Consider the following 16,790-nt stretch of genomic DNA (forward strand, 5'->3'; position numbering starts at 1 on the left):
TCCTCTATCCTTTACATATAGGTCAACCAGAGGGATAATCCAGCACTGGAACCTATTATCCACGGGTTGAAGGGTGTCGTCCATCATGGTAAGTGGATACTTAAAGTTACCTTTTGCTGAGAAAAGTAGAAGGCTTAGAATATTGTCCTTAATGGAATGGGTCACCCTTTCAGAGGACATACTGAGGCACATATTTTTCATGTACTGATGTTTAAGGGCACTGAAGCTATTACTCTGTTAGCATAAAGTCGAAACTCATTTGTCACCTAGAAATAGGTTTAGGCTAATGCTAGGAAACGTATCCTTTTTAGATAGAGTTTTGGTATATGTTTATTGCAAATGATTTTTTTTTAAATTAACAAATGAGCATATTACTATTTCTGTCACTCTTAGAGCCGTTTTTCTATTTGCTTTAGGTATACTTGCTCTCTTCAAAGTTTTGTATTTGTTTATAAATTGTTTGTCTCTCAAATTTAGTGAGCTGATAATGAAACAGAAAATTAACTATCTGTGAAAATTAATTAATGTTTGCAGCAAGAGAACATCTTGCTATTACTGACATAAATATAATTATTCAGCTATCCTGATGCACATAAACCTATTATCCTTGAACTCAGAGCAGGTCATTAAATAAATATATCTTTAATTTTTGAAGAGGTTTTTATTGAGAATTTTTCGCAGAGCCTTATCATTGGTAATGCACCATTAGCAATTACAGCGAGGCAGGGCCTAATTTCAAAAGCACTCTTGTCGCATTTTTTATGTAATGATATGTAAAGTTTTAATAATCTCATTATAATTCACGAGGCATCTGCAGGAACAGAGTTAGGTACCCTAATAAATCTCTGTTCCATCTATAAAACATCTTCACACCTTTTTTCCTGGGGATTGTCTTTACACATTAGCTTGTGCTGTGGAGCTTAACAAACTTTTTTTCTTCTTGACTGGAAATCTAAAACCAGTTGACAGTGCTAGATTAAAGCAAATAGGATTCTGGATTAATTGCTCTGCTTTCAGATCCATTTAATGTTGTTGCTGTGGATGCTAACAAATCTAGTGAAAGAGAAAAATAGGGGTTCAGTGATAACACAAGACGAGGCCTTCATTTACAGATTTTTCCATAGGTTTGTTTCCATTTATAAATTGCAGCCTTTGGGTGTGAAATAAAACCTACATCCCGAGTTGAAACCCATGGTGTTTTCTACAGAAATAGGTGTTATTATCTAGTTTCCACTGGGCAACGGAAGAGTTTGGCATTTAAAAAACCAGGAAAAGTAAATTGAGCTATTGTGGCGATTACATAATTTGACACTATCGTCAACCCTACAATTTCAGTGACCCAGAATATTTCTTAGTCTTTCAACCTACCTATTCTGTATTTCAAGGTTTCAACCCACTCAAAGATGATTGAAGCGATCCCATTTCTTTTCCATCTGCTGCAGGAATACCTGCTGGTGCCTAATCATACTTGTATCTTGCAGTTATACTTCATCCCCCTTTTTAAAAAATGGTCTAGTAAACTCTTTCCTTACTCACATAATAATCATTTGTCAGTCCTGGAGTTGTCTGCACAGAGCAGAATCCGAGTGGGCAATAGATGTATATTTTACTTCCCTCGCAATAGGTGCTCCAATCTCAAGTGGAGAAATGAATGGATGTGTTTGAGAAACCTGCTTCCCAATAAAAATCTAAAAATAAGACAGAAGGAAACATTGTTTTCTTCATTATATGAGAATGTAGAACACTTTCTTTTCCTGGGGTTTAGGTAGAGTGCAATAAATGTATCTTGGCTAGCTTAACAAAATAATATTTCTTCCTTCATTCGATTTGAGTGTCAAACTCTACAAAGCAGTGATTTACCGTTGACCAAAGAAAATCTACAATAATGTCCTAAGCTTTCATCCAGAGAATTGGTTAGCTCAAAGCTGTGTGTTAAATTCAGATTCGCCACCTAATCCCTTGCATTTTAGCTTGAGTCATGATGTCCCAGATAAGGACATCATTATTCTGGAATGAACAACAGAAATCACAAATGCCCTCTTCCTTCTGAGGATTTGGTCCAGAGGTGGGAATAATGTGGCTTTCCAGATGTAGCAGCCCTATCTACCATATCTAATGGTGAGAAATTCTGACAATTGCCTTCCAATAACATCTTAAGGGCCACCCAGTTATCACTCCTAATACATACAGTCCCCAAGTTACAAACATCTGATTACAAATGTCTCCTAGTTACAAGTGGAGATGAGACAACAGGAAGTGAGAGAATTTCACCCCTCTGAAGGCGAATTTATTGCCAATCCTTTTTTCCACAACAAGCCAACTTTTTCATAATTATATATCACAAGGACAGAAAGTGAATGAAACCTTTTAAACAGGGGCACAAACATCAAAAGTAACACCACAGGGTGTTAGCCCTTCCCTATGCTATCGAAAGCTAAAGAATATATATGTTTGGCTGAAGTTACACTTTTAAAATGTACCTGTTCTGACTTACAAACAAATTCATCTTAAGAACAAATCTAAAGAACTTATCTTGTTCATAACTTGGGAACTGCTTGTATAGTCTGTTGACTTTACAACCCCATGCCTTTTTGACACCTTGGTCTACAGTCATAAACCCACCCACCTTTTTTTAACTATCTATTTCCCTCCTGAGAATTCAACTTTCTCAATAGATAATATTTTCTTCAGCATCATATGTCATCCATTTTTTCATGTCTTACTTATCCAGCGTTTAATCCATCCAGTTCTTTAGAAGATTATTCTTCAGTCCAACCTCAGAAGGGTTGAGGCCCAATCTGCTTTGACCATTTAAACCAGTCCAAAGCTAGCTTCAAATGGCAGTGGCTAGACCACCAACTCCCCAAAGTCACACAAAAGAAAAGCCTTAATGTGCACCAGGGCTCTGTTATTTGTATAATGACTATTTGGGCCTCAAACTGGTTCCAGAATTTCCTATATAAATCACCTGCACAGTGAAACCACTTTCTTCAATACCACTTTGAAGCTGTATTTAAAGGTCAGTGTATATGGGACCACAATCCTTTTTCTAATAGATGCATGGTGCAGGTTTCAGAGTTCCTTTTCTACATTTCTTCTATCCTCTGCAAATATATCAATGGGTTTATTCCAAGTAACTTGGAATTATTGTGTTCATACTTTCTCTAACAAGAGTAGTCATCAAAAAGTCGCTATACCAGGAGAACAGAACAGTATACAGGTTGAGTATCCCTCACCTGAAATAGTCCGAAATCCAATTTCTTTCCACATGGATGGCTGAGATACTGACACCACTGCTTTCTTATGAATCAGTATGCACAAACTTTGTTTCTTGCACACAATTATTAAAATATTTATATAAAATTACCATCAGGATATGACTTCTGTGTTCATTCTTGGGGCTCATCTCCAAGATATCTCATTATGTATTTTTAAAAACCCACCCCAAAATCCAAAGCACTTCTGGTTCAAATAACTTCATTTGAAGGATTCTCAACCTGTAGTCGACCATTATCTTATTTTCAGTTCTTCAAAGAATTTTGGTATGGATTCATTAATTGGTCTCAAAGGTGTTAGATATTGATGACCTTACGTACAAATGTAAAAAAAAAAAAGTATTGTAATGTCAAACAATATTCCATCTCAGACAACATTCTTTAGTGTTCTAAATTGATTCCAACATTTTAAACCATTTTAAATAAATATATTTGAAATAATTCTATAGATAGTACAATTATATTTCAACAGTAACTTTTTATATGTTTCTACATTTTTGTTATATCTGTTTTATACTTAATGAATGAAACAGCTGCACTAGCAACTACTCAATATGCTTGATCCACACTGGGATTTTGTAAAGATAGGTTGGTAGGTAGGTAGGTAGATATTGATTCATCTGCAAACCTTTGATCTTTTGTTCACATACTACCTTTTGTGTACAGCTAGTACTGTGTGGGCTTAAATAATCATCACAATTCACACTGAATATCAAAAAAAGATAAAGTGATTTTAACCTGGTTTGCTTATCTTGGTAATAAGCCTCACAACAAAAACTTTATGGATAGCTGTTTCTGTCCTAATGTCATGAGATGTATTTTCATACATTAAAATAGCACATTGGAGCAGGCCTTGAATGCTACAAGAGGTAGATGGACCAAAAAAAAAAGTATTGTGTGTATTGGTTTTTCTTGTTATGCCACAGTTGCCTATTTTTTATATGTAATATGAGTATTCCTTACCTTAAAAGTTATAAAAAAATTCATGAGCTCTTCATAAATCACCAGGAGACTTTAAGGTGCATACACACATACGGGAGAACCTCGTGTATTTTGGGGGTGAGAGAGAGCATTAGTCCAAGTTGGCATATCAGTAAGGAATGCTGCAAATTTGAGCCTAGAGGACTGTATGACTCCATGTCAATTTATAATAACAAAGGCTGTATATCCACAGTGCAGAATGATAGCAGTTTGACACCATGTTAACCACCAGGGCTCAGTACTATGGAATTTGCAGGGTTTTAGTTTTGTGAAATATTTACGCTTCTCTATCAGAGAGCTCTGGTGCCACAACCAATGACAAATCCCAGCATTTCATAGGATATAGCCATGGCAGTTAAAATGAAGTCAAACTGCTATCATTCTGCAATGTGAATGGCAAGCATTCCAAAGATTTAGCGATGGATTAGATTTCATGCTGATGATTGTGTCATTTTGTTCTCACTGTGCTATCCAGATCATTCAAGATACGTACTATAAAGCTCTGCTTTTAAAACTGTCAGATGGCCTGTGGGTCCATAAGAAAAATAAAGAGAGGAAAATGCAGACATGCAAGCTGTTTCCTTCTAGTTTCAACTATAGCTCCTTGTGTTTCAGAACATTTAATACGCTTTTCAGGGGTAGATGGAATAGTGGCATGCCTCTTCTTCAGTGCAAAAAGGTGTATCCGTATTTCTTCACTCTAGAGTTCTATATTTAATCTGATTAAGAACTCATACATGTTCTAGCTTCTCTGCAAAGTAGCCAGTGTCCAGAGGGCTTTCAGACAGGTTCTTAAGTGTTTTTGGCCAATAGATCTCAGATTTAGCAATCCAGGTGTTTTATGAATTCAGTGTAGATATATCTTGGCTTGCATCCACACACATTTAAGTACATTTGAACATGTTGAGTAGAATTCAAATGATGTGGGGCATGCAAAGGAATGGTCAGCTCCCAGCATACTACAAAATAGCATGATTTACGAAATGTAGATGGAAAGGTCTCATGGACTAACTGCCCCATTTAGGTAAAAGTAAAGGTTTTCCCCTATCATTAAGTCTAGTTGAGTATGTGGGTTGGTGCTCATCTCCATTTCTGAGTTGAAGAGCCAGCATTGCCCGTAGACACCTCCAAGGTCATGTGGCCGGCATGACTGCATGGAGCACCGTTACCTTCCCACTGGAGGAGTACCTATTGCTCTGCTCACATTTGCATGTTTTCAAACTGCTAGGTTGGCAGAAGCTGGGGTTAACAGCAGGAGCTCACCCCACTCCCCAGATTCAAACCACCAACCTTTTGGTCAGCAAGCTCAGCAGCTCAGCAGTTTAATCTGCTGCACCACCAGGGCCTCCTACAACTACCCTATTTTCTTTTACTCTTGTAAAAGTCTAGAAATATTAGTAAAAAAATCAAACCCCAAGTGAATGGTGTCACTGGTAACATTAGGTTTTCTAGTTTGTCATTGTCTAAATGATTGGCTCTTTCTCAGTGCAGGCAATCTGTGCTGCTTATTCACATAAACTGCCTTTAACCAAGATGTATATGAAACATTTGTCTGTTCCTGTTATTAATAGCAGTCTCATGTACATCTCCTTTCATCAAAGTTTTCTCACTTTCCCATGTCCTTCCAGTGATTAGTATAGATTTGTAATGTCAGAATCATATTCTGCAGGAGTGGGAAATATCTTGGCTATAGTTTTCATTGGGGATTTGAATTACTGACTAATTTGATGGAACATAAATAACTGTGCCCTTCACACTGTCACCAGCTTGATAATGATGATAGAGAAATGTCAACATAAAAATCAATGCAGAATTAGTGACTGCTGTTGAGAATTGTCTTTTTTCTTCATCTCTTGGGATTCAGTTCCTGGAACTCTTATGTACGTTGTAGTAGGCTTAGTTTTTATGAGAAATGCTTCAATGTCCCCAATAACCTAGCATTTTGATTAAGAATAAAAATAAATATTGCTAGTTTTCTTTCATGGAGAGAGGCAAAAGTGGTAGGTTTCAAGTAGTTTATGAATGAACTACAGTAGAGTCTCACTTATCCAAGCTAAACGGGCCGGCAGAAGCTTGGATAAGCGAATATCTTGGATAATAAGGAGGGATTAAGGAAAAGCCTATTAAACATCAAATTAAGTTATGATTTTACAAATTAAGCACCAAAACATCATGTTATACAACAAATTTGACAGAAAAAGTAGTTCAATACGCAGTAATGTTATGTTGTAATTACTGTATTTACGAATTTAGCACCAAAATATCACGATATTTTGAAAACATTGACTACAAAAATGGCTTGGATTATCCAGAGGCTTGGATAAGCGGGGCTTGGATTAGTGAGACTCTACTGTAGTTATTTTGTCATTACTATATTGCATTTCTGCTGTGCGTGTGGGGTAGGGTGCTAGCAGGTTCTTCAGCCTCAGGTATCAAAATGATTTTGGGTGCTGCACACATTGATTTAAGCATGTGAGAATCACAATTTGCTCCTCTCCTCCAACAGGAAAATGAGCTGAACCAATCTTAAGGAGAAACCACCTCTGAAATAGTTACATGGCAATGAGCATCCTGATTCAAAAATAGCTAGTCTCCTTGCTGTCTTGGATGGTGCAAGTTAGTGGGAATTTTCTAGTCAATTCAATAACCTTTTGATGACATCCAGTGGCTGTTCACTGAGCAAACTCTTATTGTTTCCACCTGTCATGGATAACTCCTATGGTCCCACTTTAGTATGCCATTGCCTCTACCCCAATGCCCTTTTTATTTTTTATTTTAAAAACTTTTAAAATAGATACATGCAGAGGACAAGGAGGAAAGGAGGCTATGTGCACCGAGGGACAGAGTTGGATGCAATTGATTCTCCTCGATACTTGGCAACAGGGCCTTGTTCTGTTTTCTATAATCCCTCCATGCATTGGTGCTTCACAAGGCTTAGAATTTGATCTATCTTATATACTCCTATATAAGTCTAGAAATTTTAGTTAAAGCATCAATCCAAAAAGCTCTTATTCATGGGTCAGTGTGAGTACTCTACCTCGTGATGTATATATCGGAACCATTTCTTTCTCTGAGGCGAAAGGTGAGCGCTTAGTCCATCCTAGGAAACCCTAAAAGATGTCTGACTCCCTCCACTCTCTCCAACATGGTACCACTTCTGGCTTTTTTGAATGCCTAGATGGGGAAATGGTGATGGCAGCTGGGGTGGTTGGCCCCTGGACTATATCAGTGCTCTTCCTTCTTTGTGGAATGACCCATGACTTATTTATGGATCATAATAAAATTCATAATTTTGGCCCTGAAACCTATTCCCGATGTATACATCAGGTCACTTTAGAGATTAGTGTATGTGTTGGAGCCTCCGGTGGCCTAGGGGATAAAAGCCTTGTGACTTGAAGGTTGGGTTGCTGACCTGAAGGCTGCCAGGTTCGAATCCCACCCGGGGAGAGCGCGGATGAGCTCTCTCTATCAGCTCCAGCTCCATGTGGGGACATGAGAGAAGCCTCCCATAAGGATGGTAAAACATCAAAACATCCGGGTGTCACCTGGGCAACATCCTTGCAGACGGCCAATTCTCTGACTCCAGAAGCAACTCCCGTTGCTCCTGACACGAAAAAAAGTATATGTCTTATGCCTTTATTCCTAAGAAACAACTAGTATCGGCACTGTATAACTTAAAGCAAATTATCTGAGTATCTGAAGAGTAGAAAGCTTACAAAAGTAAGGGAGTACCTGAGGGCACTGTATATTTTTGCTTTATGAACTTAATAATATCAGCATGCTTTGTATATATGCTTTTTAAACTGCACCATTAGATTCTATTTGAGAAGAGATCTTAACCGAATCCATCTGCTACAATTCAGAATGTTACATCAATTATTGCTCTTAAGAGGTTTGGATTTAGAAATATTAAGAATAAATAGCAATATTGTAAAAACGAAATCAAGGGTTGTGTTATTCTGATTTCATGCAGCGTTAAATATTTCATGGTACTTTTGAGCATTTCAGTGATACTGACAAGTACACTATTTAATATTGTAAAAAGTGAGTTTAATATAGCCTACTTGCCTTGTTCTTCTGAGTTTAGAAATTATATATTTTAATATAGAATTAGAACATCAACATTTTAATTCATTTTCAAGTCAACTGTATTGATTGTATTTCTTTTGTGAGACCATCAGAGCACTTCACAGGAGTCACAGAAACACTTGGCAATTCAAATAATAATTTTCTCGTTTTCTCTGATCCAAGTAGTAGATATGAAAGAAGTCAGAGCTGTCCATAAATCTCAGTCTGATTCACCTACATATCTCAAGAGCCTATATACAGTTAATTTCTTAGATAAAACACCATCTTTATGGAAATGTTTTCCCTCTTTTATTTCATGCTGATATTTATTTCATGCCAATAGTATTGAAAAAGAAAATGCACCTATGGTGCATTAAAAAAAACAATATCATAGAATTATAAGACTAATTACAGTTGATAGTCCCAACTGAAGATCAGTGGAAAGTGGGTTATCCAACACTTTACGTAATTTTTTTGATGTATCCAGGTTATGCTAATTGGGACAAAACTGGATTTAAACTATAGAGATTATAAATGCTCACTTAGCTAGGTTACCCTTGTTCTCATTCAATTCCACAATTTTGAATTCAGTGCCAACATTTTGCAGCTACAATATTACGGTAGTATCCAACTTCTCCTTTAACACTTCCTCGGCTTATGGGGTCTAGTTCTTCCTCCTAGACAAAAAGAGAGGTCCAAGAAGTTGTATAAATGTTTGCTGTATTTATTCCTTTGAAAATAACATGACGGTCCGATTTGTCACCAAAAGGTAGTTTTGTTTTTGTTTTTTTTCATGTCAGGAGCGACTTGAGAAACTGCAAGTCGCTTCTGGTGTGAAAGAATTGGCCGTCTGCAAGGAAGTTGCCCAGGGGACGCCCGGATGTTTTGATGTTTTTATCATCCTTGTGGGAGGCTTCTCTCGTGTCCCCACATGGAGCTGGAGCTGATAGAGGGAGCTCATCCATGCTTTCCCCGGGTGGGATTTGAACCTGGCAGCTTTCAGATCAGCAACCCAACCTTCAAATCACAAGGCTTTAATCCACTACGCCACCGGGGGCTCCACCAAAAGGTAGTTAAAGTGGTGTCATACTGCATCAGTTCTACAAAGTAGATGCATCCTATGGTTTTGTTTCTCTCAGGCTTGGACTGTGTGCCTCACCAAATAACACTGAGTGTGAACTGATATTTTTGTGCTCTTTGCTCAACCTGGGGTCTCCATCTTGGCAGAAACTCCAGCAGAGTCAGAATAATCAGGCCACATTTTTGAAAGTGTTATTTCTTTCCACATACTCTAAGTTTTTTAACAATCCAAAGAGGAGTATTGAAGAACTTTGCAATCTCATATAGTTTTCTGATATTTGGGTTAGTTTAAGAAAGACATTAACCAGCTCTGATTAATATAAAGTGAGTTTACTGTCCATAATACTACAATAACAACAAAAAATATTGCAGTAAACTTTAAAATGCTTAAGTTTGCTAGAAGAAGAAATTAACTTGATAATGTTCATACAACAAAAGGAGAGGAGAGTATTCAGCAGAAATAATATGCACCATGTTTATATGACCATGTTTCTAGCAGAAAATTGAACTACAGCAGAATTTCATATAAGTTCTATGCAAACTCGCTTGAAAATAACTTTTACTAAATTTAGTGGGATATGCTTCAAGTGAATATGAATAGGGGTTTTGCTGGCAGTCATATTACTTCCAATGCTTTTTAAGTCTGTACTAATTTTGCATATATCAATACTCCATTGTAGTTTGGCAACAGAAATGGAATTAGCCAATTTAATCTGGAATAATTATTTTGCTTTCCTTGCTACTTTAACAGTCTCCGTTGCACACATAAATGGTCAAATTGGACTGAACTTTTAACATACAGATGGATTTAATGTGTCTGATTTTTGATATTTAACTTGCAGTCAAAAGGACCATGGCATGTGATAAAGGAGTTTCTTGCTGCATGGTAGTCCCAACAAAATTTATACTAAGAGGGATTTTGAGAATGGCTATGCTTCTTGATATTTTGCTTCATTTGCCAGATGTCAACCATGTTGATTTCATTTTTCCGTAGCCAAGACACTTAATAATTCTATCTTATAAAGTTCAGTTCTCTGCCTGATTCTGCATAACTGTCAAATTTATCAAATACATTTGTGGATATAATTATGCAAATTCAATCTTATTACAAGTATTGGTGAGTAGGTTGTAGCTCTCCAAAAGTCATTTGACTATGACTCAGTGTTGACTATCCAACACAGTCTAGGGATGATAGAAGTTGCAGTCTAACAGCACCTGGAAGGCCACAAGTGACCCACCCTTACTAGAAAATGATAGAAACATTTTTATATTTCAGTATTATCTTTGGAACAGTTGCTAGTGAAATAGAGACGGCATAACAATAACTTTGCATTTTTTTTTCTTTTTCCTTCATTGTTCTCAGTTATTTGCTAACTCTGTGTAGATATGCCATTTCGTCTGTGTGATGTTGAGAGATTTTAGTTCCCAAGAAACAAGAATACAGCTAAAAGGAAGCAACATTTATTTTCCTGGTGCTGTGAAATACTCTCTGTTTTAATCAATGCAATTTATTTTCTAGACCTGGCTTTTGTGTCAGGGTGCCACCCATCTTGTGCTACAATTTGGAAGCATATTGTAGTGCAGGAGTAGTCCATTTTCAGCCATCAGAGAGCTGTACATCATGATCTATATGGTAGCCTCCCTAGAATATTTGACATCTGGAGTAGATCATTTTCAGCATCCTCAAAAGTGGCAAACAGTGAGCTGGTCAGTTAACACAAAAAATTGCAGAAGTTGAAACCCATAGTATTAGTACATAAATTTTTGCACTGAATTATCAAATCTGCTAACCTTCAAATATTAACTGAAAATTGTGAATTAATCCTTTGTGTTAGTGGTTAATTTTTAAAAGGACAGATATTTACATACATCAATAAAAATAATTTCAAATTATTAAAATGAGCAAAAAAACCAATCCACATGGATGTCTAAATTAGCATAATATAAAATATTTATTGTTACTCAAAATAATAAATTCCAAATTGGCTGCTGAAAATTTTAATCTATTAAAGTTTTGACAAATTTTTCCATGCTGTAGAAAACAGTATCCACTTAATTCAGGAAATGTGTTGTCGAAGGCTTTCATGGCCGGGATCACAGGGTTGTTGTATGTCTTTCGGGCTGTGTGGCCATACAGCCCGAAAGACATACAACAACCCTCTAATTCAGGAAAGATTATTATCTGTGAAGGAAACAGTGATTATTCCTGTTAAAAGTAGGGGTTTTTTTTAAAAAAAAATGTAATATTTCCCTATTAGCAAAGTAAGGAGACAGGAATACTAAAGATTACTTTGGTTGGATGAAACCAGCCATGGTCAATGAGTAGTTGCTTACAATCTTGCTAATGGCATATGTTTATTTAATTTGATAAATTGATTTTATAACCCAGCTGCAGCATGTGAATAATTAAGAAGTCAGAAGGTTGCCAGTTAGTAACATTCCTTGTACTAATGTTATGTTTATTTATGCCCTGCTTTTTCTTTCCACAATTGCCAAAATCCCCTAGCTATGCTGGCTGGGAGATACTGGGCTTGTAGCTCCCAAAAAGAGTTTATGTGGTCATCAACTCCACCTTCAATGGAGTTTAAAAAGTAACAGATAGTCTGCATAGACAAGAAAATACTGAAATACCATGAATCTTATGGTAAGCCCAATCACAAGGTGAAGACAGAACATTATGTTTTCATAGTCAGTATCAAGAACCAAGGAGCCCCTGGAATGGTAATGGCGCTCCATGCAGTCATGCCGGCCACGTGACCTTGGAGGTGTCTACGGACAACGGTGGCTCTTCGGCTTAGAATGGAGATGAGCATCAACCCCTAGTGTCAGCCATGACTAGACATAATGTCAGGGGGAAACCTTTATCTTTTATCAAGAACCAGAAGTCATATTGAAATAAAGAATTAATTTTCTTGTAGGATGCATGCCCCTTCTTCCCCTTGAATGCTAATTCTCAGTTTCAGCCCACAAAAATTATGTTTATGGCCCTAGAGTCTTCACACTTTTCTATTTACCTGTTAATTAAACTACTTGAGTGTTGTGCTTGAAGAAAAACCAGGAGGTGGATATTGATATTCACTCCCCCCTTACTAATGCCCATTGACCTCAAGTATATTTCCTTCAGGTTGTACTAGTTGTTTGCCCTTGTGAAAAATCCCAAAATAACAGCTCTGTTTATCAAAATGGAGGTATCTCTATAGTTTTATTGTCACATTTTCTTATTTGTTGATGATGCCTCTGTGATAATTATTAATTTTCTGTTAGAAGCATTAAAGGAGGCACTTAAAAATAATGCAAGCTTCACTGCCTTTTGCAAATAACCACTGTTGTGTTAATTAGTAAGAATAAATGAAGTGCAGCAAATTCAATGGCTGTTTTTAAATGATCTTATCCTGTTAAGTATACCCTATAGAAACCTGACTTCTGAAAGCCAAGTGTTGCTCTGAAATTGTAAGTAATCATAGATCAGTCTGAATCCACATAATCTTTATTTGTCATTACTCTATAGGGAGCCTTCACTTATCTGATGGTTAGGGACCAGGCTGCTATCAGAAAGTGAAATCAGTTGAAAAGTGAAACCCTGGTTTTGTCAGCTTACAAATGCATTTTGGCAACAGAAAAGCACACTATGGTATATCACTTTTTAAAAAAGTGTTTTGTACCCATTCAAAAGTCATTCAAGGGGTTCCACGCTTTCCATAGGCAAGACTTGGGGCCATACAAATGTTCACAAGTAGTCCAATGCACCCTCCATAGACAAGAACAGCTGCTAAAATGAGGGACTTCCTGTCAAATTAATTGAATGTCTCTGTAATTTTCAAGGACTTTATCACATTGAGATATACTCAATTTCTGAGATGTTTGGACACATTCCAAAGAGATACTATCACATGATGTCTGTCCCATTCTATCAATAATCCGTTGGAATCTGTCTGCAAAACGTTGCAAAACTAATTGCAGATGAGATTCTAATTATGTTTTTTTATTTACTATCATTTTATAAATTGCTGGAGTGCTATTTTTACATGAGATCGGAAAATTGGTGTGCATTCTGTCAGCTAAAATCTCGCAAGAACTGTAATTCAAGACTTCCAGGCTACATCAATGCTCAATATTAGATGTATTTATTTATTTTTTAAAAGGTGATGTAGGGAGGCATATGAATGGATTGGGAGCAGCCAGTCTTCCGTGGTGTAATGAGTTAAAGTACAGTATTTTCACAGTGTAAGAATCGTAACAATCAGGTGTGATGGAGTCATTATGCATCCTGCCCCAATACAGTATGCATCCAATACTTTAAAAATATTGGATGCATACTGATATGAACTTGATTATATCCCAAGTATTGAAAAGGTAGGTAGAGGAAGCCTGTACTCATGTGCTGCAGGCGGGACAGGGAGGAAACCCTATTAAATACCTTGGTATTTATTCTTCGGTGAACATATATAACATTGAGCTATAAGTCTACAATCGTAAACACATGTTCTAGGGATCAAGTCTCGCCAGAATCCAGCGAAACTTCTCAGTAAACATGCTTAGGATCCAATTTCTCCTAGAAGAAAATTAGGTTTGATGAGAAAGAAGAGCCTGTGCAGGAAACTGCCAAGATGGCTGTCATGTATCAGAAAAAACGGTGTTGTGGAAAATAGAGAAATTGATATAGAATGGCACATTGTATAAAGCTGCATCATTATACTGCCTGAGATTTTACATTATCCCTTATGATGTCATCTAGGTCTCTACATATAAATTACCAGTGGATTTTGAAAAGGACATTTGAGGTTGTGGTGTACATAAGTATCTTCTTGTGGCCTACCCAGACTTCCTGGATGGAGCTACATAACCTCTATCCAGGAAGTCTCATAATAATGGAAGATGCATCTGACTTTTAAAAAAATTCTAATCATGCTCTCCCTTCTTTTTATTTATTTTTAATGTCTTAAACTAGTGTGGTCCAACCCGTGGGCCATGGGTCACATGCGGCTCAGCAATTCATTTTTATTGGTCCTTGCCCTTCTTACTGAAAAAATATTTTAATTTAACATTTGGAAAAAAATTGTTTACCCTTCTTACTGCTTACTTACAATATATAATTCGTTTTCTTTCTGGAATGTCTCTAGCCCTCATATTCCTATACTAAAGTTTGATTGGCCCTCAGGTAACTAAAGGTTGGACCACACTGACTGAAACCAATGAACAATTCTGAAAAATGCCTGCACATACTTTTGAAATTTTAATCAGTCTTAATAAAACCTGTAGTCTGTAATGTGTAATCTCCACAGTTGATTTTTACAAATACTGATCAGTTTCTTTCTCCTTTGTTCTCTTGTCTGGCTTGGAGTGCAGATGATTGCCTTCTGAGCTTGCTTAGGGAAGAGGAAAACCCAGATTTCTCCAGTCCTGCACATGAGTCTAATACCTTTATTATAATGACACCTAAATTGCTGAGTTGTTGGTTCGTCCCTTGTGTTTTTTTCAACCTGCTTTTGGATTTAAAAAATAAGCAACGTGCTCCTAATCCTTGCTGCTGTTGTATGCCTTCAGTTTGCTTCTGTTTTATGGCAATCTTAAGGTTTCATAAGGTTTTCTTGGGAAAAAATTGCTCAAAGATTATTTGCCATTGCCATCGTCTGAGGTTGAAAGCTTATGACTTGTGTGGATTTCCATGGCTAAGCAGGGATTGGAGTCCAGGAGTCACAGTGCAATACTTAAACTACTAAACCATGCTTACCCTTGTCTTGGCCCTACTTCCAAAAACCTTGCTTGTATAACAAAATCCAAAAGAGGAAGATTCTGGGGCTTTCTATTACTCCTCAGGTATCAGAATGATTAACATACTTCCTAATATCTTTTGGTTCATACTCTGTAACTATATGTTCAAAGAATCTAGGGTTGAGAATCATTATCCTCTGTGGTGTGCCCAGCCTTCAGGCATAGCAGAATATGCAATATATGCTAGTACAGTATCCTAACAAACATCCGTTTGTTATGGTGATTGTTGTGCCTTGAAGTCATTTTTACCTTATCACAACCTGTAATGGGATTTTCTCTTCAAAATTTATTCAGAGGGGGTTTGCTTTACCATCCTCTAAGGCTTAGAGCATGTGACTTGCCCAAGGTCACCCATTAGCTTTCCATGGTCAAGCAGGGATGTGAACCCTGATCTCCACAGTCAGATTCCAATGCTTTAACCAGTTCACCTCACTGATTTTTCTGGTATGGGGCTTCCATAGGCTTACTTATGATTCTACACATGCGGACCATTAATGGAAGCTGACTTGAGTGGATAGGTCCTCCCCCATATGCATGAATAGTTGAGGACCTTATGTGGAGACATTGGAAGTCTGCATAGGGCTTGGTTTTTCACCTTTGAAACATTTATATCTAAACAAATAAGTGTCTCCCCTGGGGTTGATTATTTGAAGCATACTACCGAACACTAACCGAGCCAGAACTGCAGTGCTCTTCAGCAGACGATATATAACTGAATCACAAATACATGTGAAAACGTTAATAACTTTACTGAACCATCTATCCCACAGGGAAAAGCACAAATCTATCTTGCTGCCCCCCTTTTCTTTAGTCAAAGTAGCATTAGCAAAAGCTCACTGAATTAAAAAAAGGTTTTTTAAAAAAATGGGTGAAGTGCAGTTATCTAAATGAAACTGCAATTCTGAAAGTAACAGGCTGCTGGATTATAAGTGTTTGAGTATTAAGGCTCAGAGCTTCTTTATTATGTGCCATTTAGCACTTTCTGCTGAGGTAACTAATAGATGCTGTTATTGAGCATCCCCCCGTCCCTGTTCCCGTCCCCCAGCTGATCTGGACCTTTTGTACAAAGGAAAATGGCCAGAGTCCATCTTCATCTGTTACCAACTAGCAAATAGTATTCACTTATAGCTTTTAGAAGGCTGTTGGCTTGGAAGGAAAAGGCTCTACATCCCATTAGTATCCCCTTGGCCAATCTTATCCAGAAACATTATTTTAATGGAAAGAGAAGCATGGTATAGATTGAAAGCCCACAAAAAGTCTTTGCTTCACCTGATGTTGCTTTATGGCCATGACCTTGGGTAAGGGTAATTCATCACCAAGTATCCTTTATCACTCAGGATGGCTTTCTATCACAAAGAGCAATTCACTTTTCTGGAAGGATGGACTTACATTTAGTACACATGCACATCACAAAGGATTGTGCATAAGCTATTAGCAACAATGAATTAGTCATTGAATGCATCTATGGTTCACGAACATGAGCAAATTAGAACTATTCATACAAATTTTGGCTCTGTGCTACCATTGAGAAGAAACCCTGTATTTTTGCATTCTAATTAAAAGACAGCCCTTTGCATTGAAAAAATTGTTCCATTCTGAATCAACTCGTAAGTT

General features: G+C 37.1%; 1 protein-coding gene across 3 annotated transcripts in view; it reads left to right on the forward strand.

Annotated features, from left to right (window-relative positions):
• The window catches only part of ptprg (protein tyrosine phosphatase receptor type G), a 746,780-nt gene that overhangs the window by 558,253 nt on the left and 171,737 nt on the right, over positions 1 to 16,790 (forward strand). For all 3 annotated transcript variants that reach the window (XM_062973782.1, XM_062973783.1, XM_062973784.1), the window contains exon 6: positions 22 to 88. In XM_062973782.1, coding sequence (XP_062829852.1) covers positions 22 to 88 — 67 coding nt within the window. The remainder of the gene's footprint in view (positions 1 to 21; positions 89 to 16,790) is intronic.

The sequence above is a fragment of the Anolis carolinensis genome, chromosome 2 (genome assembly GCF_035594765.1).
Source record: "Anolis carolinensis isolate JA03-04 chromosome 2, rAnoCar3.1.pri, whole genome shotgun sequence".
Classification (NCBI taxonomy): Eukaryota; Metazoa; Chordata; class Lepidosauria; order Squamata; family Dactyloidae; genus Anolis; species Anolis carolinensis.